At 42.6% G+C, this 27,930-nt stretch overlaps 1 protein-coding gene and 1 long non-coding RNA gene across 3 annotated transcripts in view; one reads left to right on the top strand and one right to left on the bottom strand.

Annotated features, from left to right (window-relative positions):
* Positions 1–671: 671 nt before the first annotated feature.
* LOC309384300 lies at positions 672–16,533 on the top strand. Its single transcript, XR_014174032.1, has 2 exons — positions 672–805; positions 6,038–16,533. It is a non-coding gene; the product is annotated as an uncharacterized lncRNA (long non-coding RNA).
* A 4,871-nt stretch (positions 16,534–21,404) lies between these two features.
* The window catches only part of LOC309384249 (uncharacterized protein), a 52,233-nt gene continuing 45,707 nt past the window's right edge, over positions 21,405–27,930 (bottom strand). For both annotated transcript variants that reach the window (XM_081937502.1, XM_081937501.1), the window contains exon 2: positions 21,405–27,791. In XM_081937502.1, the coding sequence (XP_081793628.1) occupies positions 24,987–27,125 (2,139 nt within the window). In that variant the 5' untranslated portion in view covers positions 27,126–27,791 and the 3' untranslated portion in view covers positions 21,405–24,986. The remainder of the gene's footprint in view (positions 27,792–27,930) is intronic.

Below are 27,930 nucleotides of genomic sequence, written 5' to 3'. Positions count from 1 at the left end.
GGTGATCACATGATCTTGGGATGCGGGAACCATCGGATATATGAGTGGCCAAGCGTTGAAATTTTGATCATGTGACTACAACAGTCATAAGTGTGAAAACTGGTCATAAGTCACTTTTTTCAGTGTTGTAACTTTGCATGGTCAACAAATGAACTGTTGTGAGTCCAGGACTTCTTGTATATGATCGTTGCAGTATCCAGGGGTGGTGTGAATACTTTTTAAAACCTTCTGGTAAGTGAAATCAATGGGGAAGCCAAGAGACCCTAAGGGGGGGGGGGCTCAGGGGGGAGGTCGGAATAGTGGACCTATAACAGGTCTCTTCCGACACTGTTAATCTGATCTTGAGTGTGCTCTCTTTCGAGACCTGAAGGAAAAGGTATAGGATAGATTGTCATGGAGGAAAGCTATTCCTGTGCTCAGTGGGAGTCGACCACGACTTGATGGCACCGAAGAAAGCACGGAATCCATGAAAGCCTCTTGTAAACGCGTCAGGGTACAGATAGGCCGAGGGTGATTTTCAACCTTATGTCGCTAGGTGGCGATCAACAAAGAAGCAACACTCGCGCCTTAGAAAGCAGAGAATAGAGGACAGCAGCGGCATCGCTACTATTGACATTACACCAGAGGGAGAGCGGCCGAACTGGTACAAATTGAAACGATAGAGGATTAGACTGCTAGAGAGGATGTGGAGGAGGAAGAGGAGGAAGAGAACAGAGTAAGTTCCTCTTCCGGTTCACCCACGGAAGGAGGATGGCGTCGGCGGAGCCTTTTGTGTCGCTTGGAGGGTCGAGGCGGCTCCTGGGAGGTGAGTGGAGGGAAGGTTGGAGGAGAAGCCGGGAGAAAGTCGGGCCCTTTGGGTTACTCCACGGCCTGGAAGCAGCGAAGGGAGAAGAATGAAACCTGCGGGCTGCTGTTGCTGCTGCTGCAGATTCTTTCTCTCCCCAAATGGTTTTATCCTTTTGCTCCATGATTTAAAGTTGCTGCCTGTGATTTCCTGCTGGGAGATTTGGGAGATTTAAAGAAATCTTGATATATTTGTCATATTTCTGAGCCACCCGCCTCCCTCACCCTTCACCTAACACTTGGGTCCTTGTGTCGCTTTCCTGGCAAGCGAGGAGTTTCATGGGCAAAAGGGACGCTTGCATCGGATTTGTTCACCGTTTCCTCTGTTAGTGACCCCCACCTTTTAAAAAATAGATTAAAAACTTGGAGCCAATGCACTTCTGAGTCATTTTGCAGACTGAAATGCACATAATTGTTTACATCAATAGATTCTGTATTTCTGTGTCAATAGGAACACACATGCAGTTCATTCAGACAGTATCCAGACCCCCTTCAGTTCTGTCAATTTTGCTATGCTGCAGCCTGATTTTACACTTTTGAAATTCATTTTTTTCTCATTCATGTACATTCCTAATGACAAAGTGTAAACAGAATTTTAGAAATGTCTGTAAATTTATTAAAAACAAAAACACCTGAAATATCAGATTGGCATAAATATTCAGCTCCTTCACTCAGTACTTTGTTGAAGCACCTTTGGCAGCAATTACAGCCTCAAGTCATTTTGGGTATGAGGCGATAAGCTTTGCACACCTGGAGGAGGGGGGGAGTTCTGCCATTCTTCCTTGGCAAGACCTCTCAAGCTCAGTCAGGTTGGATGGCAACCATTGATGGAGAACTATTTTTAGGTGCCTCCAGAGATATTCAGTAGGGTCAGAGCTCTGGCTGGGCCCCTCTAGGACATTCACAGAGTTGTCCCTAAGCCACTCCTATGTTGTCTTAGCTGTGTCCTTGTCATGTTGAGAAGTGAAACTTCGGCCCAGTGTGAGGTTTCAGCTTTCCCTCAACCCTGACCAGTGTCCCAGTCCCTGCTGCTGAAAAACACCCCACAGTGTGATGTTCTTCAGGTGCTCTTTTGCAAACTGTAAGGGGGCATTTATGTGTTATGGACTGAGGAGAGGCTTCTGTCAAGTCACTCTGTCATAAAGCCCAGAACAGTGGAGGGCTGCGGTGATGTTTCTCCTTCTGGAACTCTGTTCCATCTCCACACAGGATCTCTGAAGAGAAACCATCAGATTCGTGGTCACCCGTCTTACTAAGGTCCTTCTACCACAATTGCTCAGTTTGACTGAAAGACCAGCTGTTGGAAGAATCCTAGTTGTGCCAGATTTTTTCCACTTGAGAATTATGGAGGCCCTTAGGAACCTTTGGTGCACAGAAATTTTGCTGTAGCCTTCTCCAGATCTGTGCCTTCCAATAATCCCGTCTCTGAACTCTACAGGCAGTTCCTTTGACATCATGGCTATTGTTCTACTACAGTATGCATTGTCAGCTATGAGGCCTGCTATGGAGGGATGTGTGCCTTTCCAAATCATGTCCAATCAATTTAATTTACCACAGGTAGACTCATGATCTACATCAAGGTGTAGAAACATGTCAGCAACTATCAAGGGAAATGGGAGGCATTTGAGCTAAATTTCAAGTGCTGTTACAGAGAGTCTGAATACTTATGCCAATGTGATATTTCAGTTTTTTCCTTTTACTAAATTTACATACATTTCTAAACTCCATTTTTCACTTTGTCGTTATGGGGTATTCTATGTACACTAAGGATGGAAAAAATGAAGTTCAACTGTAGAATCAAGCTGCAGCATAACAAAATTGTCAAAAGTAAAAGGGGTCTGAATACTTTCTGAATGCACTGTATTTAGAAAGATAGAAACATTTTAGGTTAAGTGATAGGCCTGGGATATCTTACCCAAAATATCTGCAGATTTATTTATTTTATTTATTTTTATTTATTTATTTAAACTTATTAGTCACCCCCTCTCCCCACAGGGACTCGGGGCGACGTACACAAGCAACAGTCAGCACAGTGTCATACAGAGGAGGTAAAAAATAAATAAATAATTACAGTACTGAAAAAAGTTAAAACCCCAATAACATTAATAGTTTAAAAACTAAAATTGACAATTAAAAATGACCTAGGGGTGGAAAAGTTGTCGAATTATGCCAGGCCGGCTAGCCGAAACAGGTGGGTCTTCAGTTTACTGTGGAAGGAGCGGAGATCGGTTGTTCTTCTAATGTCTGGGGGGAGGTCGTTCCAAAGGGTAGGGCCCGCCACAGAGAAGGACCTACTCCTGGGCACCGCCCTCTGACAATCTCTAGAGGACGGCACCCGGAGGAGACCCTCTCTGTGTGAGCGAATGGGTCGCAGGGATGTATGGGGCAGGACACGATCCCGCAGGTAACTAGGCCCTATGCCATGGAGCCCTTTGAAGACAGTAACTAACACCTTGAAGCGCACCCGGTAGGCCACAGGAAGCCAGTGCAGCTCGCGCAGGAGCGGTGTTATATGGGAGAACCTCGATCTCCCCATAATTACCCGCGCGGCTGCATTCTGGACCAACTGCAGTCTCCGGGTGCACCTCAAGGGGAGCCCCATGTAGAGAGCATTACAGTAGTCCAGGCGAGACGTCACCAGCGCGTGAGTGACTGTGTGCAGGGCCTCCCGGTCCAAAAGGGGTCGCAATTGGCACACCAGGCGAACCTGGTGGAACGTCCCCCTCGCCACGGCTGCCACATGATCTTCCATAGCCAGCCGGGCATCAAGGAGGACGCCCAAATTGCGTGCCCGTTCCACCGGGGCTAATTGTTCATCCCCGATGGCCAGCGATGGAATGTGCTGGTTGTACCGGGGTGCCGGAAGCCACAGCCACTCTGTCTTGGAGGGGTTGAGCCTGAGCCTGTTGTCACCCATCCAGACCCGCACGGCTTCCAGACAATGGGACATCACTTCAACAGCCTCGTTGGGGTGGTTTGGGGTGGAAATATACAGCTGAGTATCATCAGCGTACAAATGATATCTCACCCCAAAACCACGGATGATCTCGCCCAGCGGTTTCATATATGTGTTGAACAGGAGAGGCGAGAGGATCGACCCCTGTGGGACCCCACAAGTGAGGGGCCTCGGGGTCGACCTCTGCTCCCCTGTCAACACACATTGCGTCCGGCCAGAGAGGTAGGAGCGGAACCACCGCAATACGGTGCCCCCGATCCCCAACCCCTCCAGACGGCGCAATAGGATACCATGGTCGATGGTATCGAAAGCCGCCGAGAGGTCTAATAGGACAAGGATGGAGGAACAACCCCCATCCTTTGCCCTCCAGAGATCATCCACCAACGCGACCAAGGCCGTCTCCGTGCTGTGACCGGGTCGGAAGCCGGACTGGCGCGGGTCTAGATAATCATCTTCCTCCAGGTGACGCGGGAACTGCTGAGCCACCACACTCTCAACAACCTTCGCTAAAAAAGGAAGGTTGGAGACAGGACGATAATTTGCTAGCTCCATTGGGTCCAGAGAAGGCTTCTTGAGCAGGGGTCTCACCACCGCCTCTTTCAAGGCGGTTGGTAAAAGGCCCTCACCCAACAAAGCGTTCACCAGTCCCAGTAGCCAGCCTCGTGAACCCTCCCAGGAAGCCAGTACCAACCAGGAGGGGCACGGGTCCAATAAACATGTGGTGGCTCGCAGTCGCCCGCGCAACCTGTCCAAATCTTCGGTGACAACAGGGTCAAACTCCTCCCAGCGTGGAATCTCAAGACTAGCCTCAGACGCCCCCTCTGGAGCACTGGAGTGGGTCCACCCCCTCCGGATCTGATCAATTTTATCCTGCAGGTATTCCCCAAACTCCTCTGCCCTGCCCTGCAATGGGGGGTCCCGTTGTCCCTGCGACAGCAGGGAGCGGGTCACCCGAAACAGGGCGGCAGGGCCGTTCTCTGCGGACGCTATAAGGGTGGCACAATATTGACGTTTGGCCACCCTTATTACCACAAGGTAGGTCCTTAAGTAGGCTCTTACCTGTGTTTGATCGGATTCGGAGCGGGAGGATCTCCACTTGTTCTCTAGGCGTCTCCTGTGGCGTTTCATCGCCCTTAGCTCCCCGTTAAACCAGGGGGCCCGGGTCGATCGTTGCCATCGGAGAGGCTGCAAAGGCGCAACCCGGTCCAAGGCTCCGGCGGCCGCACTGTTCCACGCGGCCACCAGGTCCTCTGCCCGGGAGCGGGACAGGTCTGCAGGAGGTGGCCCAAGCTCCGCCTGGAACCTATCTGGTTCCATCAGACGCCTGATCATTTTGGGGAAGTGAGACTGGTATGCACTTTGGTTGAGCTCCAAAGAGGCTTCGGTTGTTGGAATAAAATGCCCTGTGCAGAGTTTCTGTTTATATTCTATCGACCCAGTCCTCCTTCCTCTAGTTATCCCATTACCATCTTCCCTTTCCAATTTTCAGTTTTTCTTCAAATTCTGTCTATTTAAGGCATATAATTTGTCTGGGTCTTTCCACCTTTGCTTTCATAGCATTCCCTTTCTATGAAGCCAACAAGCATGGCATGTAAATTGGCATTGTCATATGACATCATGCTTAACGATTGGGCTGCTTACAGATACAGATGCCAGTCACAATTGCAGTCAGTAAGTGAGCACTATTTGAATTAGGATGTCAACAGAGTGGTTGTGGAAACTAATTGCTGCCCTTATTTGGAGTTGAGGACTTCCATGGGCAAAACTAGTACATGAAATCTTGCAGAGGGTTTAGCTATCATTTCATCAGGTAAAAACCCATGTCATTAAAGTTAGCTCATAAGGTTCGACTGTAACTATTTTGGGATAGTTTTCAGGCTAAAAACACATGGATTTTCCACATATATACAGCTATTGGTTTGTGTATTTCTATTTCTCTCTCTATGCATATATTTACAACTGTACAATTTATCCCCAGCATTTCTACATATATTTGATGATAAGCCTTTGCACAGCTAAGAATTTGTGAATCAGCAAAGTGAAAAAGAAAATGTTTTGATTGAATGGATATTTGAACTTGGACACAAATGTGTCAAATGAATCATAACTAAAGGAAGAGGTTATTCTTTATTATGGCATGCTTGCCTATTTATTGTAATGTATACTTTTTATTTTTTTCACATCTTCTGCAACCCTTTTATAAACAATTAAAGTTACATTTTTCTTTGAATCTTATAGACAGAAGATATTAATAAAAGCACTCTGGAAAACTGAGAATAACAAGCAACATTGGAAAAGAAAGCAAAGTCAGCAAGAATCCATTTTCTAAAGAAAACTACAAAATTCTTCTCTTTTTCCAGCAGTTGAGAGACAAAGGAGAAAAAAATTAAGAGATTTCAAGCTGGAAAAAGTAGAGTATGAGAAGCTCAACAATACGTTAAATGAAGATCAAGAGAGATTATATTTCATTCAGAGATAGACAAAGTCAGAGAATAAAAAGGTCTACTGGATAGCCACATAGGACTGACAGTGATGCAGGCATGGCCCTGTGAGGAGGATTACAGCTGGAATTAAAGCACCACTAAACAAATGATCACACATATATTTTACCTCAAGAATATCGGTATTGGAAAAACCTCCTATTGTGCCTATTGTGGGAAAAATACAGATTATAAACCACAACTGATTATGCACGAAAGGATCCACATTGTAGAAAATCCATAACAATGCTATAAATGTGAGAAATGGTTTAGTATGAACAGCTCTCTTGTGGTTTATCGAAGGACACATCTAGGACAGATGGCCTGCAAGTGCTTTCAATGTGATAAAAACTTTAGCAAGCATAGCCACATCAGAGGACACTCACAAAGGGAGAAACTGTAAGTGCCCAGTTTGAGGGAAAAGTTTCGTTAGAAGTTCCCACCTCATGAGACATCTGAAGATGCACCCAAGGTGTCAACCCTTTGAATGTTCTGTCTGTGAGAACATTTTCAGTCACAATTCCACCCTAGTAATACACCAGAAGACTCAATTGTGAGAGAAACTCTTTGCATGTCCTGACTGTGGGAAAAATTTCAGTCAGAATTCACATCAGTTGGTACACCAGAGGATTCACACAGGACAGAAACCATATGAGTGCCCAAAGTGTGAGAAACGTTTTCAGTAGGGATTCCCACCTGGTGAGACACTACAGGACTCATACCCTGGAGATACCATATGAATGTCCTGAGAGTGAGAAAGGTTTCCCACTGGGTATCACATCACAACAATCACATGGGAGAGAAAACGTATGAGTGTTCAGAAATTGGGAAAATTTTCAGTCATAATTCCATCCTGGTAATACGCCAGGGAATTCATACAGGACAAACCGTATGAGTGTCCAGATTGTGGCAAAAGTTTCAGTCAGACTTCTGGCCTAATGACACACAAGAGGACTCATTCCCAGGACAAACCATGTGAATGTCCTGATTGTGGGAAAACTTTCAGTCATAATTGCAGACTGGTAGTACACCAGAGGATTCACACAGGAGTTAAACCGTATGAATGTCCTGAGTGTGGGAAAAGTTTCAGTCGGAATTCCACCCTTGTCATTCACCGGAGGACTCACACAGGAGAGAAACCTTATGAATGTTCAGAATGTGGGAAATGTTTCAGTAAAAATTCCCACCTGGTGACACACCAGAGGACTCACACAGGAGACAAACCGTATGAGTGTCCAGATTGTGGGAAATGTTTCAGTCATATTTCCAGTCTGATAAGACATCAGACGATTCACACAGGCGAGAGACCATATGAGTGTCCAGAGTGTGGGGAAAGTTTCAGTCATATTTCCAGTCTGATAAGACACCAGAGGACTCACACAGGAGACAAACCATATGAATGTTTGGAATGTGGGAAATGTTTCAGTAATAATTCCGACCTGGTGATACACCAGAGAACCCATACAGGAGAGAAACCGTATGAATGTCCTGCGTGTGGGAAAAGTTTCAGTCATAATTCCAGCCTGGTAAGACACCAGAGGACTCACACAGGAGAAAAACCGTATGAATGTCTAGAGTGTGGGAAATTTTTCAGTAAGAATTCCAACCTGGTAACACACAAGAGGACTCACACTGGAGAGAAACCATATGAGTGTGCAGATTGTGGGAAACGTTTCAGCCAGAATTCCAACCTTGTGAAACACCAGAGGACTCATATAGGAGAGAAACCGTATGAGTATCCAGAGGGTGGGAAAAGGTTCAGTAAGAATTCTCACCTGGTGACACACCGGAGGATTCATACAGGAGAGAAACCTTATGATTGTCCAGAATGTGGGACATATTTCAGTAAGGATTCCAACCTGGGGACATACCAGAGGATTCACACAGGAGAAAAAACATATGAGTGTCCAGAATGTGGGACATATTTCAGTGAGAATTCCAGCCTTGTCACACCCCAGATGACTCACACAAGTGAAAAACTGTATGAATCTCCAGAATATGAGAAATGTTTCAGTCAGAATAGCAGCCTTGTGACACACGAGAGGACTCTCACAGGAGAAAAACCATATGAGTGTTTGGAGCAGGGCTCACCAACCTTTCAGACCTCAGGGACCACTAAATTCATAATTTTAAATCCTGTGGACCACTAATATGATCTGCTAGGTGGGCATGGCTAGGTAGACGTGACTGAGTGGGCGTGGCCAACTTGATGTAACTCACATCAAAGGGCACCTTGCCGGCTTTTACTCACCCCTCCACTCCCAGCCACTCCTCATCTGCCCACCTGGGCTCCTTAGGATCCCAGCAGGAAGCAGTTGTTGGAGCTAAGCAGCCAGCAACAGAGTTGGCAAAACAGCTCAGCTCAGTTGAACTGGCTCAGTTCAAATTGGATCTGACCGAGAAGGAGGCTCAGCAGAAGCACCTCACTGAGGATTACGAGCATAGGCTTTCTAAGCAGAGGGAAGACCTGCAGGAGTGCAAGGCCAGGTGCCGGTGCCTGGAGGCTCAGTGGGCTGAGATGGTCAGCCAGTTCCAGGCCACGATACACCTCCGGCTCTTTGTCACCAGCGGCACTTACTTCCAGACTTCGCCCAAAGCCCTGCACCAGGAGGCTGAAGCAGACCCCAAGTCGGAATTTCTACCCCCCCTCTGACCCACACAAAAGGACCCCAAAGGGGGAGACTCTGCAGCAACACAAACATTCATTGCATGTATCTGGCCCAGGGGCCGTAGTTTGAGGACCCCTGATTTAGTGCAATATAAAAAATGGAAATATTTTTTCTGCGGATGACTAAAATTTTCTTGCGGACCACCAGTGGTCCACTGACCACCATTTGGTGACCGCTGGTCTCGAGTATGGGAAAAGTTTCAGTTATAATTCCACCCTGGTGACTCATCAGAAGATTCGCATGGGAGAGAAACCGTATGAGTGTCCAGAGTGTGGGAAAAGGTTCAGTTGGAGCAGCAGCTGTGACTGAATCTCACAGTCTGTGCCATCAATAGGTGGAGAAGGAAGCATTTCTAGAAAAACTGGATCAGGGCATCTTGTCACTTTGCAGAGGTGCAAAGATCCAGATATTTTTCCTGGATCTCTTCCACTGGTCTGATAGATTGTAAAAAGAGAGAACAGCGAATTTTGGGGCAGCAGCTCCTGCCTGGGATAGAGAAGGACTGATGCTGAAGATCTCCAGGAGACCCAGATGGTCCAACTGGCTGGATTATAATCCAGCATCTTGAGAAACATGCATTGGTGCTCCCATTGATTAATGTCAAAGGGCAGAATTGTTGGCAATCGAGTTGCTGACCAGGGGAAAATGGAGTACAGTAGAACATTCCTGGGGGTTATTGAGGAATAATCAAATTGAAACTCTCATGTCAGGCCTGCCATCTTCAGCATGCTCTGCTTTGCTGGCGTCCTGCCATAAAATGCAAGGAAGGGGGGAGGTAATTAGGGAAACAGGGAGTGGGGATGGGCAGAGAAGGGGAGGGGAATGACAGCAAGACCGGAACCAGAGTTGTCAAATCTGGAATAAACAGGATCAAGGATAGAGCCTGAAAAGAGAATGCAAAACTATATCAGAGAAATGTCAAACCTCAAAGCCATTCCCAAAATGTCAAAAACAAAGGCTATTGGCAAGCGACATCCTGATGTCTACCAGCAGCAAGGGAATGAAGCTCTTCTTCCCCTGCGCTGACTTTGTCTTGTTCATGGGCTTTGAAAAAAGCCAAAAACCCCTTGGAGGGGGGGGGTGAAGCTAAGGGGGAGTGTCCTATGAGGTTCCAGGAGCGATCACAACTCTCCTGCGAAGCCCCAGGGCTTTTTTCCTCTAAGCCACGTTGAAAGAAGAGACAGCCTAAAATGGTTGTCACAAAGCCGGTGACAGCTTAACATCCAAGAAAACTGCTTAGGCAAGATTTGGTGAACAGTGTTTGGAATTGGGTGAGAAGAATCCTTTTTAATTCAAAGTGTAACACCAAAAGAATATTCATGAAAGAGAAACTCATAATTATTTTTAAATTGGCTGCATTCTAGCTATTTTGAATAAACTTTAGAACTTTGAAATGGAAGACAAAAGAATTAAAGGAAGAAAAAAATGTTAAAATACAGAAGATTGGATTTTTAAGTTGGAGAGGAGTTGGCGTTGGATAAGCATTTTAAAATGCTAGAACTATTTATATAAAAAGCAAATACCACATTTAAATTTTGGAGTATTACAGTAAAATTGTATAAAGAAGAATAAGATTGAAATTTGATTTAAGAGTGCTACCTGCTGACGAAGGAAGGAAGATACAATATACCCCCAAAATCCTGGAAAGACTTGGCTTGTGGAAATTCAAGTGCGAGATCAAGAAAACGTAATTACTAAAAAGGCTCCTAAAAGTGTCAAAGTAAGATTGAATTGGCAGAGGGAGTTATGAAGTTTCATTGTTAGACTAACTAGAGGAACACTTTTATTAATTTAATTTCGGGACACAAAGACTCTTGACATTGGATATCGAATTGTTTGATAAGTGGCTTTGAAAATAAGATTAGTAGACTGTAAGATAAAAAGAAATAAAAATAAAAATGAATGGATCCTGGGAAGAAATTGCGCCAATAATTCAGGGTATCAAAGACACCTTGACAAGAGGAGATGAGAAGATTATGAATAAAAAGAACATAGATGAAAAGCCAGAAACTATATCATAAAAGACAAGGAGAAACCAGGATGCTAAGGAAGAGGAGGAGTCAACTGAAAGAGCAGCTGGAAAAACAGAACAGATAAAACAACAAGCAAGAAAACAAGACAAAAAGTAAAAATAAAATAGTTAAAAGTAAAAGTAAGAATGATTGATGAAATAAACCAAGGGGAGAATATTTTTCAGGGAAGTTAAACAGAAACTGGAAATACAATAATATTTTTTTGGGAGAGATATAGGGGCAAGAGTAAATAATTTGAAACTGAGACAAGGGAATAGGATAGAGAAGGGAGGAAGATTTAAGAGGATTGGCCAAGCAGTGCAAACTGATAGAAAAGACCCAAGAGAGGAATATGAGAGATAAGCTAAGAAACGGAAAAGTAAAGCCTTAAAGTGGATGAGAGATGATGGATAAAAGAAGGGGAGTATTTCTTAAAAATAGCAGTGAGATAAGTTAAAATACAGCTGGAAGGTAGAGAAAGGAGGATTAATGTAATATATACTTTTCAGGTGAATTAATAAGAGAATCTAGGCTTTTAGTGCTGAAAATTTTGAATATGTCTGAATAAAAGGGTGATGGCTATCAAAAATAACAGAAATATTGAATAAGCAAAAGATTGATTATAACAATATAAATATGTGTATTATTATAACTATATACATTTTTAAAAATGTAACATGATTATCAACATTTTACGTGTAGTAAAAGAAATGATAGGTAGAATTTGATTGGCATGAAAATAACATTGAACAAGATAAGGAAAGATCATAATTCAACAAAATGTGCATTATTATTAGAATTATGTAACTTGTCAAATATAACTAAGATGAATATTGTTCTATTTGTTGAAAATGTGTATTAGAAAGGGGATATTTTTTAAATATAACAGTGGCATAACTAAAAATTGGAAACAGGAAGAAGAGAAAATTATAATTCAATACTAGCTGAATAACTGTGCTTGGCTATGAAACTATGGGATCGGGCTTGATAAATTGACACAGCTTGAAAATTAATGAGTAGTTACGATCAGCCTCTCCTCTCCCCTTCTCTCCCTCAGGCTAGCCCCACAGATTCCTCCCCTATCCTATCCTATTTCCTTCTGTCCTTCAGCCTTGCCCCACAGAATCCCCCCTATCCTATCCCCTTCTCTCCCTCAGGCTTGCCCCAAAGAAGCTTCCCCTATCCTATCCCATTCTCTCCCTCAGGCTTGTTCCACAGAAACCTATCCTATCCGATTACCCTTCTCTCCCTTAGCCTTGCCCCACAGAATCCTCCCCTATCCTATCCCCTTCTCTCCCTCAGCCCTGCCTCACAGAATCCTCCCCTATCCTATCCCCTTCTCTCTCTCAGGCATGCCCCACAGAAACGTGTCTGATCCTATCCCCTTCTCTCCCTCAGGCTTGCCCCATAGAATCTTCTATCCTATCCCCCTTCTCTCCCTCAAGCTTGCCCCACAGAATCCTCCCCTATCCTATCCCCATCTCTCCCTCAGGCTTGCCGCACAGAATCCTCCCCTAACCTATCCCCTTCTCTCCCTCAGGCTAATTTTCACAGCTTGAAAATTAATGAGTAATTACGATCGGCTTCTTTACCCTTCTCTCCCTCAGGCTAGCCCCACAGAAGCCTCCCCTATCCTATCCCCTTCTCTCTCTCAGGCATGCCCCACAGAAACATCTCTGATCCTATCCTCTCTTCTCCCTCAGCCTTGCCCCATAGAATCCTCTCCTCTCCTATTCCCTTCTCTCCCTCAGGCTCCTCTTCAAAGTCCCAGCCAGCAGGCCAGATGAGTCACATGCTGGCCACGCCCACATCCAAGTGGTAGTTGGAACAGTGTTATTTTCAGGTTGGGATGGGGACTAGAACGTCTAATTCCTTAGCATCAGAGTGTATTAATAATAATAGAAAAAATACTAATGATCTGATGGTTATTTCGAGAAATCCTTTTTAAGCTAGCACTTAGAAATCAAGAGGAACATATGTGCCACATTTCAGGTTTGTAGGCTTTATAGTTCTGGAGATTTTGTGATGCGACCTGAGTGGTTTCCGCTTTTATATATATAGATAAATCTGTGTATTACTATTAGAATTATATAGGCTGGTTAAACATAACAAATATTGTGTATTCTTATCCCTAAGGAGAATTCTGATTTGACACTAATAAAAAACTCTAGGCCCATTTCTTTGTTAAATTCGGACTATAAAATATTCATAGCCATAATGGCTGAGAGGCTAAAAAAATTTCTGGGGGAATTTATCCATGTGTATCAGAATGGCTTCTTGCCAAGAAGGCAACTAAAAAATAACTAACATCCTAGAATATTAAGTCCACAGTGAAAAACAAGTGGCCTTGATATTTATTGACGTACAAAAAATGTTTGACAAAGTTAAATGGGATTTTATGTTGTGCCAGTTATGTATGGAATTGGGTGAAAACTTCATAAATATGTTTAAGGCAATTTATTGTAATCAAGTGGCCAGAGTGGTAATAAATGGGGATACAACACAGAGCTTTAAAATTCAAAAAGGCACAAGGCAAGGGTGCTCTTATCACCACTATTATTTGTATTAACGTTGGAGGTCTTGACCAGGACAATTCGAAAAGATGAGCAAATTAAAGGTCTAGAAATTAAGAAGGAAGTATTTAAGCTCCAAGCGTTTGCAGGCAACCTTGCAAGCAGCCGGTTTGAGGGTAAATAAAGAAAAAATTAAGATCCAACATCGTTAACTGGCTGACCAACCGCACTCAACGTGTAGTCCTCAATGGAACTGCATCTACATGGAGGGAAGTATGCAGTGGAGTACCCCAAGGCTCTGTTTTAGGCCCAGTACTCTTCAACATCTTCATCAATGATTTGGATGAGGGAATAAATGGGGAACTCATCAAATTTGCAGATGACACCAAGCTGGCAGGAATAGCCAACACTCCAGAAGATAGGCTTAAGATACAGAAGGATCTTGACAAACTTGAACATTGGGCACTATCTAATAAAATGAAATCCAATGGTGAAAAAAGTAAGGTTCTACATTTAGGCAAGAAAAATGAAAGCATAGGTACAGTATAGGTGGTACCTTGCTTAATAGTAGCAACTGTGAGAGGGATCTTGGAGTCCTAGTGGACAACCATTTAAATATGAGCCAGCAGTGCACAGCAGCTGCCAAAAAAGCCAACACACTTCTAGGCTACATAAACAGAGGGATAGAATCAAGATCACGTGAAGTGTTAATACCACTTTATAAAGCCTTGGTAAGGCCACACTTGGAACACTGCATTCAGTTTTGGTCACCACGATGTAGAAAAGATGTGGAGACCCTAGAAAGAGTGCAGAGAAGAGCAACAAAGATGATTAGGGGACTGGAGACTAAAACATATGAAGAAAGGTTGCAGGAACTGGGTATGTCTAGTTTAATAGAAAGAAGGACTAGGGGAGACATGATAGCAATGTTCCAGTATCTCAGGGGTTGCCACAAAGAAGAGGGAGTCAAACTATTCTCCAAAGCACCTGAGGGTAAAACAAGAAGCAATGGGTGGAAACTAATCAAGGAGAGAAGCAACTTAGAACTGAGGAGAAATTTCCTGACAGTTAGAACAATTAATCAGTGGAACAGCTTGCCTCCAGAAGTTGTGAATGCCCCAACACTGGAAGTCTTTAAGAAGATGTTGGATAGCCATTTGTCTGAAACGGTATAGGGTCTCCTGACTAGGCAGGGGGTTGGACAAGAAGACCTCCAAGGTCCCTTCCAACTCTGCTATTGTATTGTATAAAATATTAGAGAAAATATGACAAAGGCAGAAAAATGAATTGGCTGAGAGAATAAACATTCAAATAGCAAAGAAAGTGAGATATTTAATAATACAATTAACGGTGAGATGCGTAACACTTAAAGCAGATAATTACAATAAACTATTTGACCAAATTAAGGCAGATCTAGAACGGTGGAAAAATTTACAGCTCTCCTTCAGGGGAAGAATAGCAACAGTCAAAATAAGCATATTACCCAAAATACTTTTTTTATTTCAAAATATACCAATAAGATTGGAGAAAGAATATTCCAGAAATTTAAACAAAATGGTATTTAAATTTATTTGGTAAGGAAAGAGGCCCAGAATTAAACTGAAACTCTTACAGGATTCCAAGGAAAGAGGAGGATTCAGACCGCCCAATTGGGAAAGATACTATCAAGCAACTACACACTATCATGGGTAAAAGTTTGGATAGGACTTAAAAATAGAAGACTATTAGCGTTGGAAGGTCATGGTATGCAAATGAGGTGGCATGCCTTCCTATGGGATGGCAAACATAAAGCCCATCAGTACTTCCAGAGGCACCATATATGATAGGCTCTACTTGATGTGTGGTTAAGGATTAAACAACATGGAAATCCCAAACTGATTATCGATGTTAGAGATGTTCGTCCATCCAAATTTTATTAATTTAGGGAAAGTAATTGCTTATAACGAGATACTAAATGAAAGAGGTGAACTAAAATCTAGAAGAGAATTATATGAAGAAGGAATTGAACTGGAATGGTGGGCTTACTTACAAATCCAATCTTGATACGTAAAAGACAAAAAGAATGGGATATTAGAAAAGAACCTACAGAATTAGATAAAATCTTACTAGGTGAAGAGGATAAAATGACTAAAAAATTATATCAATTTCTATTGGACAATACAATGGTGGAAGAGCAGGTAAAGGAGATCATGTTAGCATGGGGTAGGAACTTTGGTTACAGCATAGATTTGGACAATTGGCAAGAGTTATGGAAAAGAAACAGAAAGTTAACTTTAGCCACCTCGTATAAGGAAAACATATACAAGATGTTCTACAGATGGCACATCCCACCCACAGGATTAGCTAACATTAACAAAAATTTATCACCACGATGTTGGAAATGTAATGCTGCACAAGGGACCTTCTACCATATGTGGTGGGAGTGCACAAAAGCTAGGACTTTTTGGCACCAGATAAGAAAGTATTTGGAAGAGATGCTAAATCAAAGTGTGGAGTTGAAGTCAGAATTATTTCTATTAGGAATCACAAAAGAAAAACATGGCAAAGGGGGACTATATTTAATGCTGCATATTTTAACGGCGGCAAGACTGGTTTTTGCATAGAAATGGAAAAATAAGGAGACTCCCTTGGAACAAGAAATATAAGTAAGACACTGACGTGCGCAGAGATGGACAGACTGACTCTAGAGCTCAAAGACAAGGGGGAGACGGAATATCACAAAATCTGGGACAAATGGTACCGATGGTTAGAAATGAGGGGAAAAGGCCGGGACAGAAAAACACAGACAAGTTAAGAATTGGAAATTAGGGTATTAAGAATGTGTGATATGTAGAAATTGGATATGTATTTGTATGGTTAGCAATTATATAAAAGAAAGGATCAACAGACAGGTAATCTGACTGACTACATACACCTATGTAATGGATATAAAATGCAATTGTTATAAGATCTAATCACTATATGGAAGTGTCCGTGCCAGAAATGTCGCACTATGTCCAATGTTTTTAATGTTTATCTAATAAAAAACTGTACAATAATAAAATATATGTATTACTACTAGTTTATAAGATTGTTAATTGTGTTACATGTGAAGAGTATTGATTTATTTGTACTAAAATGTAACTGGTTCCACACTGTTCACACAACGATATGTTTGTAGAAAAACAAAGAACTTTAAAAACAAAAACAAAGGCTATGGGACACTGATGGTCTGGTTAAGGGGAGAGGGCCAGGGAAAGAAATTAAAACTTTTCTTAAGAGTTTGTAGTGATCCATCCAGCACACAAACAAATAATTCAGCAGGATTCATTATGTAGAACAAACTTCTTCATATAGACTGTTATAAAACATGATGCCTTTATACCAGGGGTGTCCAAACTTGTTAAAGTTCCCAAGTTTGGACACCCCTGCTTTATACAATACCCATGTAGCTCTTTTCAACGTGGTTGAAGAAGTAGAGGGAATTATCAAGTACAAGCGCACATGCTCTCTTGTACACAGTACAGTTTAAGGCACACCCAGGTTCAAAGCCATCTCACGTGGCTCAGACAAGAATTCTTGTGCTTCACTCACCAAACAATCCCCATTGGCTGACTTGTTGCTATGGCTATTCCAGCTCATGAATTTTAATACGCTGACAAAAGTTTATGCAGGCATACTCAGATCCAGATTTGCTTACACTGTAACCCCTTACTGTATTTTATGGAGTATAAGACGCACCTTTTCCCCCAAGAGAGAGGGTGAAAATCTGGGTGTATCTTATACTCCACCCACCAGCTCTGCACATCACATTTTCGGATGGTTTCAGGCAGCGGGATTCTCCCACACTCATTTTAATAACAAGCTTTTTATTCATTTAAAACAAACCATATCGCCCTACACGCATTTAACTGGAGGGGGTGGGGTGGGGTATGATTTTCATAAGGGCAGAAGAGGGACTTGGCACTGAAGGCTCCACTCCTGAGACACCCTGTCTTCCTATTTATAACTCTAGGCATTGAAAGACTGGCTTTCTCGCAGCAAGCCCGATAGAAACACAGCACTTCAGTCCTTCTGGACCTTGCCATCTCACAAACATGTTGCCAGGCTTCCCAGCAAGCCCCCTGCACCTTTGCTGATTCAGTCATTGCCCGATTCCCAAAGCGGCTCTGGGAAACGTGGGGGGTCAGGACTCAGTTGGCGAAGCGGGCATTGCACAGGAGGCATAAGGCAATTGCTGCGATCTCTGCCGCCTGAAACACCTTCGTTTCAGATCTGCCGCCTTCTGACTCCCGGTTGAAGATCCATCACCCTCTTCCCTCTATAGTCATACAACAGAACAGCTTTATCATGACAGCCGCTCAAGTGGACCTTGAATTGCCTCCGCGTTCGATTGTGCTCCTCCTGGTTGGGGAAGCCACCACCGCCAGGCTCCAGCAGGTGCTGCCTGCGCCATAGAGGAACCTCTCACCCTGTGCCTTCCCCCCCCTCCCCCACTGCCAGCTGCTTCGCCTTTGTCCTTGCATGGAGTGGAAGAGCTCAGAGGGGAGCCCCGGCGGGGGAGAGAGCCTGGATTGCACACTGACTAACCTCAATTTGGACTCACAAATCCTGCATGTACTAAAAGAAGAGCTAAGGCAGGTTTAGTAACCAACCCTTGGAAATGGGCAGCCTGTAGTTATTTAAAAGAAAACCATGGCTGTGGAGAATTTAGGGCTTTTGCTTGCTTGAAACCTGACTGGAAGGTCATAGAAAGTGATATCTGTCGTCTGAAAATAATTGGCATAGAAAATTGGATACTCAAACCATGTGGTCCTATCCACCATTAAACCATCTTTCCAAGCAGTCTCCATGTTTCCAGTGTTTTTCTTCCCACTTGGAACTGAACCCAGATGGACATTTCTTCCAACAATAGCTTGTAATCTGTGAAAACATCTGGCCAATGCATAGTTTGAGATGGGACAAGCCTGTTTTTTTGCCCCCCCCCCCCCTATTGTGAGATGGCTGTCAGATAGGCAGTATGTGGGAAGCCAACTATACAATAGTGGCCTGCCTGGTTGAGCTTAAAGGAGTTAAAACCATCAAGTACTGCATTGCTAGAAAGGATGGAAGGAGAGAAGTACAGTGGAATTTCCTCTTCCAGATTACTCGTGGGAGTAGGGTTCAGAGAGGCTGTCCCGTTTTTCTCAGGATCAAAGTGTGAGCTAGAAGGTGAAGAATAGAATAGGTCAGAGGACAGGCTGGGAGCAAGTCAAGCTGTTTCCTCCATGGCACAGAAGCAGAAAAGCAGCTACTAGAATAAAGAATATCAGAGTTGGAAGGGATATTTGAGGTCATCTACTCCAATTCCCTGCTCGAGTAGGAGACCCTATACCTGGGACGGAGCTCAGCCTTTTTTAAAGCCATTTTTCACCCTCCCCAGGCTCCAGAGACTGCCTCCCCCCCCCCCAGAGGCCCTCCGGAGGCTTCATGAGCTTCCCTGAAGTCTCCGGAGCGCAAAAAACCAGTCCTATGGGCAAACCAGACGTTCCGGAATGGACTTCCGTTCGGCTTGTAGGGTCAGTTTAAGCCCTCCGGAGGCTTCATGAACCTTCAGGCGGCTTTCATGAAGCCTCTGGAGGACTAAAAACGACCCTACGAGCATGTCACTTCCGGTTTGCTCGTAGGGTCAGTTTAAGTCCTCCGGAGGCTTCAGGGAAGCCTCCTGAAGGTCCCTGAAACCTCCGGGGAAGGGTTGTTTTCACCCTGCCCAGGCTCCTATAAAGCCTCTGGAGCCTGGGGAGGGAGAAAAAAGCTTGCAAAAAATGGGGGGAGGTGTCACGCCTTTCATGTGCACATGCGCACTGGGGTGTCGCGCGTTGCATTATGGGTGCGGCACCCCCGCACCCCACTGAACCTCCCCTTATGGCACGCAAGCCAAAAAAGGTTCACCATCGCTGCCCTATATCATTCTATACAAATGGCTGTCCAATTTCCTCTTAAGAACCCCCATTGTTGGAGCACCCACAACTTCTGGAGAGAAGACGTTCCACTGGTTAATTGTTTTCACTGTTCGGAAGTTTCTCCTTAATCCCGGGTTGCTTCTCTCCTTGTTTAGTTTCCATCCTTTGTTTCTTGTCTTGCCTTCTGGTACTTTGGAAAATAAGTGGAACCCTTCTTCTTTCCGGCAGCCCCTCAAATCTTGGAGCATTGCTATCATGTCCCGTTTCCCCCCCCCCAGTTTTTCTTTTCACTAGAGTAGACATATCCAGTTCCTGTAATCATCTTTGTATTTTAGCCTCCAGTCCACAAATATGTTCATTGCTCTTTCATTTCGTCTCTGTTAGTAATTAAGTCCCATGTACCTGACCCTCTAATTCCATCCTCTATGTTTTGGATGGCAAAGTTGTCAGGTTAATCAAGCACCTTTAAAAAGAAACTGAAGAAGAAAAAACATTTTTTTTCCAGGATGGTAAAAGATCATTTGCATGAGGGGGGGGGGGTGGAGTTGATCTCTAAGATCCTTTCCAACTCTTGTTCTGGTATGGATCATCTGTTTCCTTGACAACAATATCATACTAATCTTCTACTTCTACTAATATTAACAAGTGTTAATACCACTTTATAAGGCCTTGGTAAGGCCACACTTGGAATACTGCATTCAGTTTGGATCACTACGATGTAGAAAAGATATAGAGACTCTAGAAAGAGTGCAGAAAAGAGCAACAAAGATGATTAGGGGACTGGAGACTAAAACATAGGAAGAACGGTTGCAGGAACTGGGTATGTTTAGCTTAAGAGAAAGAAGGACTAGGGGAGACATGATAGCAGTGTTCCAATATCAGGGGTTGCCACAAAGAAGAGGGAGTCAAGCTATTCTCCAAAGCACCTGAGGGTAGAACAAGAAGCAATGGGTGGAAACTAATCAAGGAGAGAAGCAACTTAGAACTGAGGAGAAATTTCCTGACAGTTAGAACAATTAATCAGTGGAACAGCTTGCCTCCAGAAGTTGTGAATGTCCCAACACTGGAAGTCTTTAAGAAGATGTTGGATAGCCATTTGTCTGAAACGGTATAGGGTTTCCTGCCAAGGCAGGGGGTTGGACTAGAAGACCTCCAAGGTCCCTTCCAACTCTACTATTGTATTGTATTGTATTGTATTGTATTGCACTGTCTCTTCAGAGATTTTTCTTTTTTTACTTTAGCACTTGTTCATCGATTGCCCTTCAGCAGTTCCTGTGGTTATGAAGGTGCTGGAAAAGGAGTTGCATCAATTTGGGTACTTCCTACTGGGGCACATTTATGATCGTTGCAGCATCCCACATTCATGATCCCATTTGTGACCTTCCCAGCTGGCTTCTGACAAGCAAAATCAGTGGAGCTGCTGGCAGGAAGTTGCAAGTCAGGGTCATGTGAAATTGCCTATTAACCATACTGCGGTGATTTGCTTAACAATGACAGCGGAACAGATGTAAGTTGGCACTGTCGTGTGACATCCTTAATGATCTGGCTGCTTAGTGACAGATGCTAGTCCCAAATGCAGTCACTAAGTGAGGACTACTTCAATTGGAATGTCACCAAAGGGACTGTGAACAGTATGTTTTGCTCTTACTTGGAACTCAAGACTTCCACGGGCAAAACTGGTACTTAAAATCTTGGACAGGCTTTAGGCACCATTTAATCAGTTAAAGCCCCATCTCTAAAATTACAATGTTAAGACATTTTTCATGCTGAAAACACAGCATCCATAAGTGTGGATTTTCCACACTTATATATTTGTAGGTGTGTGTATTGGATAGCTATTTGTCTGAAATGGTATAGGGTTTCCTGCCTGGGCAGGGAGTTGGACTAGAAGACCTCCAAGGTCCCTTCCAACTCTACTATTGTATTGTATTGTATTGTATTGTATTTTTAATTCTCTTTGTATACATATATCTGCAATTGGATAATCTATCTCCAGCACTTCCAGATATATTTTCTTTTTTATAATTTTTATTCAGCCTTTTTAAACTTTAAAACAGCATTTCCAATCTTTACAGCGTTCCAACACTGGTATTCATTCTATTTACAAATTTTTCAACACATATACATACCTTTAACTTTTAGCGTTATTTGCTAATTTTACAGATATATAGTTTTTCACTTTACTATTGTTCCTAGTTACTCTTTATGTATTAATTTTGCATCTAATGTCTAGCCAATTGTACCACCTACTCCAAATCTTACAGTATTCTGTATCCTCTCTAATCTTTTAATTCCATGACTAATTTATCTATTTCTGCACAGTCAAGCACCTTTTTTTATTATCATTGCTTTCGAATGAATGTTTTCTTGTCTCCAATTCTGAGCAAAAGTAATTCTGGCTATGACTATTATATGGACTATGATATATTGAATTTTTTGCTTAGGTTTCCCTTTATAAACCCCAGTAGAAGCAGTTCTGGTTTCATCTCTATTTTTTGTTCTGTAATTTCTCCTAACCATTTTTAAAATTTTCATCCAATATTTCTTAGTTTTTGGGCAGGTCCACCACCTATGGTAGAATGTCCCTTGTTCATGATTGCATCTCCAATAGTTTGCCAATCTATTAGGAAACATTTTGGCCAATCTTGTTGGGGGGTAAATGCCAACAATAAAACATTTTGTATGTTTTTCTTATATGCTGCCGACATCGTTAATTTATAATTTTTCTCCCATAATTTTTCCCACTGTTCCAATTCAATGTTACAGCCGAAATCTTACAGCCAAATTATCAGTCTCTCTCACCGTTTCTTCTTCCAGTTTAAATTTTAAGAAACAATTGTATGCTTTAGTTATCATTTTTTCTTCTGTCCCCAATAATATTTCATCCAGTTTTTGTTGTTCTCTTTGAAAGCTGTATTGTTCTAAGTCTTTTTTGTACTTTGTCTGGATTTGTAGATATGGCCACCAGTCTAATTCTATTCCTTGGGATTTTAGGTCTTGGGATTTTAGGTTAGATTTAAGTTTCCCTTGCCCATCCAGTATCTCTTTATATCTCACTACCTTATTTAAATCTAATACGTTGGGATATAGCATTGCTTCCATAGTTGATAGCCACAATGGGATTCTGGTATAATAGTTTCTCTTAATTCTTCCCTAAACACCTAGCAGAGCATCTCTTACCTGATGTCTCTGGTGTCGGGTTCCAAAGGGTTAATATACGTGGGATTTATTCTTCCCTTCCCAGATAGATGCATACTAGCCAAGCTGTAAATTGTGCCCCTCTATTGTTAATATCCTTTTATTTTTAAGTGTTATCCAATCTTTAAAATAATGGTAAAATAAGGGAAGCAAAGCAGAAGAGAAAAAAGTGTATGGTAAAGGAGAAAAGAAAAAAAAAACAATTGGCTTCAAACTCCCTTTGGTGCAATAGAATAATAACATAAAACCTTAATATTTTACTTTTATATGATAATATATACTAGTCATTTGTATATAAACAAACCTATCTAATGAAAAAAAACCAAAATCAAAGTTTCATTTTTTTCTACCTCACGCACAAAGTCCAAAAGCAGCTTCCATGTAGAAACAAAATGAATCCTGTTCGCTTTAGTCATCTCTGCTAACTCCATCAGGTTTTGCAACCATTCGTCCACTGTGGGAATGAAAATATTCTTCCATATTTTTTCATAAAATATTCTTGCCGCCAGCATATATAAACACCATGGTTCCGTTTTTTTCAAGTTCTTTAAAACTAAAGGAAAACTCTCTGGTTTTATATTCACTTTAAGAGTCTTCTGTAGTAAGAGGTGTAACTTACTCCAAGGTTTCTTTGCCTTGTCACATGTCCACCATAAATGCTAAAAAGCTCTTCTTTGCATTTCCAAGATTCATTTTAGGTGCCTTTATACTTTCTGGACAATTTGTCCAGTGTTAAGATACCAACAGTACATTATCTTATAGAAGTTTTCTTTTAAACTATATTTTAATATAAATGTTAGAGCTCTTCTCCACGTATTCTCCCACTGTTCAAACGTTATATTACATCCAAACTTCTCTGTCCACTGAATCAATGCTTTACATACTCATTCTCCAAGTTCAATTTTAATTACATCTTATAAACCTTAGCAATAATATGTTGAACATTAAAACACACTTTGAGATGAACACCCTCGAAGGGTGCAGGAGTTATGCATGGATTTCCAGAAAAAGGTCCTTCAACCCATCATCATATAATTTTATTAGTAAACTTGTTGACTGTACATTTCAGTGTTTGGAGCAACTCTGAGCATCTTGCCATGCCTTAATTTTCATAGCAACACTGGCAATACCCATTTTGTCCTTGTCGAAAGTTATTGAGAGCTCTTCCACAATACATTTTTTTTTAAAATGAAACATTTTACAGTGTACAGTTTTTTTTCTCAAATCACCATCACCAAGGGGTATACAAGAAATACATCCGTCATTATGGTGCTGCTGTCACCCAGCAGCCATCAAAGGAAAACAAGCGGGCACCTCCAAAAAAATGAGTTCCCAGCAGGGTTTGCTAATAAACTTGGAGATGCTGTAATCAAAACCACAGTACCTTTTCTCCTCAACTCAATATTCCTATAGCTCTTCTCCGTCAGGTTCATCTGCAAGGCAGAACAGCCTCTACATGTGAAATTTTACAAATTTTACTCTGCTTTTTTTCACGGGGCTATGGGCCCACTCCCAACACACCTGTTCACCCATCGCACACTTACGACTTTGAAGTTCTCCTGGAAGCAGTCATCATTTTCAGTGCACCCACAATCCATTAAGGCAGTCTACAAAGTGTTAAGGTAGCAACACAGAGTAGATTCTCTCTTTCCTGAAGGTCAATGACACAGAAACAGCCCTTATTTTGTCCCTCAGGCAGGTGGCAAAATGACAGCTGCTTCCACAAATCAACTGCATGGCCCGGGGATGAGTTCCAGGCACAATGAATATGATGGCTGCTTCCACAACAGAGTCATGGGGCCCAGGTCTGCTTGACCTGCCTTCTTTCCCCAAAACAAGGTTCAGTGATTTTCAAAAGGTAAGGAAGAGGAGGCTGTGAGGCCTGCTGGGGTGGGAATTAGATCTAAGGACAGCAGTGACCCAGTGGGAGTGGGGAAAAGCCTGTAGGGACCCTGTGGAATAGGGAAAGAACTGGGGGGATCAAAGGGTTGAGGTAGGAGGCCTTTGGAATGCAAGCCTGGGCCAGAGCTATGCCTCCAACCCGACGTAGCCAGGGTTTCACTTAATAACGAACACATTCATTGCACAGCTTTAACAGAAAGAGAAAGGGGTGGGGGTAGTTAAGCAAAGCAGTCTTGTTTAATGGTAATGGCAACATAATAACATAATTGATAGGCCCCATAACACTTATATCTCAAGGACTACTTTTATAGTGGCTGGGAAATTCTGGCACTCAAAATCTGGAGGACACCAAGGAACAACATGGAAACTCGAATTGTGGGAATTCCATAATCAATATAAAAACAACAACAACCCAAAAGCCTTTTTGAAGACTTCCACACTTCTGCAAAAGGAAATATCTAGAAAGTTCTACTGATCACCAGAAACAGATACTTAGCCTTTATCAAAGCTGTGAGTTCTCTGGTGTGTCACCAGCTGGTAATTCCTACCGAAACATTTCCCACACTCTGTACATACATACGGTTTTTCTCCTGTGTGAATCCTCTGGTGTGTCATAAGGTGGGAATTCTGACTGAAACGTTTCCCACACTCTAGACACTCGTACGGTTTCTCTCCTGTATGAGTCCTCTGGTGTTTCACAAGGTTGGAATTGTCACTGAAACTTTTCCCACAATCTGGACACTCATACGGTTTGTCTCCTGTGTGAGTCCTCTGGTGTGTCATCAGGTGGGAATTCTGATTGAAACATTTTCCACATTCTGGACATTCATACGGTTTTCCTCCTGTGTGAATCCTCTGGTGTGTCACCAGCTGGGAATTCTTACTGAACCTTTTCCCACACTCTGTACACTCATACGGTTTCTCTCCTGTGTGAGTCCTCTGGTGTTTCACAAGGTGGGAATTCTGACTGAAACTTTTCCCACAATCTGGGCACTCATATGGTTTGTCTCCTGTATGAATCCTCTGGTGTTTCACAAGGTTGGAATTGTCACTGAAACTTTTCCCACAATCTGGACACTCATATGGTTTGTCTCCTGTGTGAGTCCTCTGGTGTGTCAACAGCTGGGAATTGTGACTGAAGCTTTTCCCACACTCTGGACACTCATACAGTTTCTCTCCTGTGTGAGTCCTCTGATGTTTCACAAGGCCAGAATTATCACTGAACCTTTTTCTACAATCTGAACACTCATACGGTTTCTCTCCTGTGTGAGTCCTCTTGTGTGTCACAAGGTGGGAATTCTGACTGAAACTTTTCCCACACTCTGGACACACATATGGTTTCTCTCCTGTATGAGTTCTCTGGTGTTTCACAAGGTTGGAATTGTCACTGAAACTTTTCCCACAATCTGGGCACTCATACGGTTTGTCTCCCGTGTGAGTCCTTTGGTGTGTCAACAGGTGGGAATTTTGACTGAAACATTTCCCACATTCTGGACATTCATACGGGTTTCCTCCTGTGTGAATCCTCTGGTGTGTCACCAGCTGGGAATTCTGACCAAAACATTTCCCACAAACTGGACACTCATAGAGTTTTTCTCCTATGTGAGTCCTCTCGTGTGTTATCAGACTGTAAATATAATTGAAACATTTTCCACATTCTGGACATTCATATGGTTGGTCTCCTGTGTGAGTCCTCTGGTGTGTTATCAGACTGTAAATATAACTGAAACATTTTCCACATTCTGGACATTCATACGGTTTCTCTCCTGTGTTAGTCCTCTGATGTTTCAAAAGGTTGGAATTTTCACGGAAATGTTTCTCACAATCTGGACACTCATCTAGTTTGTCTCCTGTGGGAATCCTCTGGTCTGTCACCAGCTGGGAATTGTGACTGAAATATTTTCCACATTTTGGACATATATACGGTTGGTCTCCTGTGTGTGTCCTCTGGTGTTGCACAAGGTTAGAATTCTGACTGAAACGTTTCCCACAATCTGGACACTCATACGGTTTGTCTCCTGTGTGAGTCTTCTGGTGTGTTATCAGACTGTAAATATAATTGAAACATTTCTCACATTCTGGACATTCATACGTTTTTTCTCCTGTGTGAGTCCTCTGGTGTGTCACCAACTGGGCATTGTGACTGAAACTTTCCCCACACTCTGGACACTCATACAGTTTCTCTCCTGTGTGAGTCCTCTGGTGTTTCACAAGGTGGGAATTCTGACTGAAACTTTTCCCACAATCTACACACTCATACGGTTTGTCTCCTGTGTGAGTCCTCTTGTGTTTCACAAGGTTCGAATTGTCACTGAAACTTTTCCCACAATCTGGACACTCATATGGTTTGTCTCCTGTATGAGTCCTCTGGTGTGTCACCAGGTGGGAATTCTGACCGAAACGTTTCCCACAATCTGAACATTCATAGAGTTTCTCTCCTGTGTGAGTCCTCTGGTGTTTCACAAGGCCAGATTTATTACTGAACCTTTTCCCACAATCTGAACACTTATATGGTTTGTCTCCTGTGTGAGTCCTCTGGTGTGTTATAAGACTGTAAATATAACTGAAACATTTCTCTGATTCTGGACATTCATACGGTTTTTCTTCTGTGTGAGTCCTTTGGTGTGTCATGGGGCTGGAATTCTCTGGAGACACACAGTTATTCTCCTGTGTGATTCCTCTGGTGTTTCACAAGGGAAGAATTATTACTGAACCTTTTCACACATTCTGAACACTCAGTTTGTCCTTCGGTGTGTCACGAAGCTGGAATTCTGACTGAATCCTTTCCTACACTCTGGACAATTATATGGTTTTTCTCCTTTGTGAGACTTCTGATGTGTCACCAGTTGTGGATTATAATCTGTACTTTTCCCACAATAGGCACAATAGGAGCTTTTCCAACACTGATATTCTTGGGGTCAAATATATGTGTGATCATTTGTTTCCTGGTGCTTTAATTCTAGCTGTTTTCCTCCTCACAAGGCCAGGCCTGCATCTCTGTCTTCCCTATGTGGCTCTCCAAAAGACCTTTTTCTTCCTGCTGACTTCCAGAGATACCCCTCTTTCTCTGAATGAAATATAATCTCCCTTTTAATGTATTCTTGAGTTTCTCATACTCTACTCTTTCTAGCTTGAAATCTCCTCTTAATTTTCTCTCCTTTGTCTCTCAACTGCTGGGAAAGGAGAAGAATTTTGTGGTTTTCTGAAGGAAATGGATTCTTGCTGACTTTGCTTTCTTTTCCAATGTTGCTTGTTAGTCTCAGTTTTCTACAGTACTCTTATTGACATCTTCTTTGTCTATAAAATTCAAAGAAAAATGTAGCTTTAATTGTTTATAAAATGGTTGCAAAAGATGTGTAAAAGAGAAAAAAGTATACATTACAATAAATAAGCAAACTTGCCACAGTTTTCTACAGTACTCTTATTGACATCTTCT

This window comes from Natrix helvetica, assembly GCF_964273705.1.
Source record: "Natrix helvetica genome assembly, chromosome: 1".
NCBI lineage: Eukaryota > Metazoa > Chordata > Lepidosauria > Squamata > Natricidae > Natrix > Natrix helvetica.
Note: the sequence above shows the minus strand (reverse complement) of the source record. Positions and strands in the feature narration are given on the sequence as shown.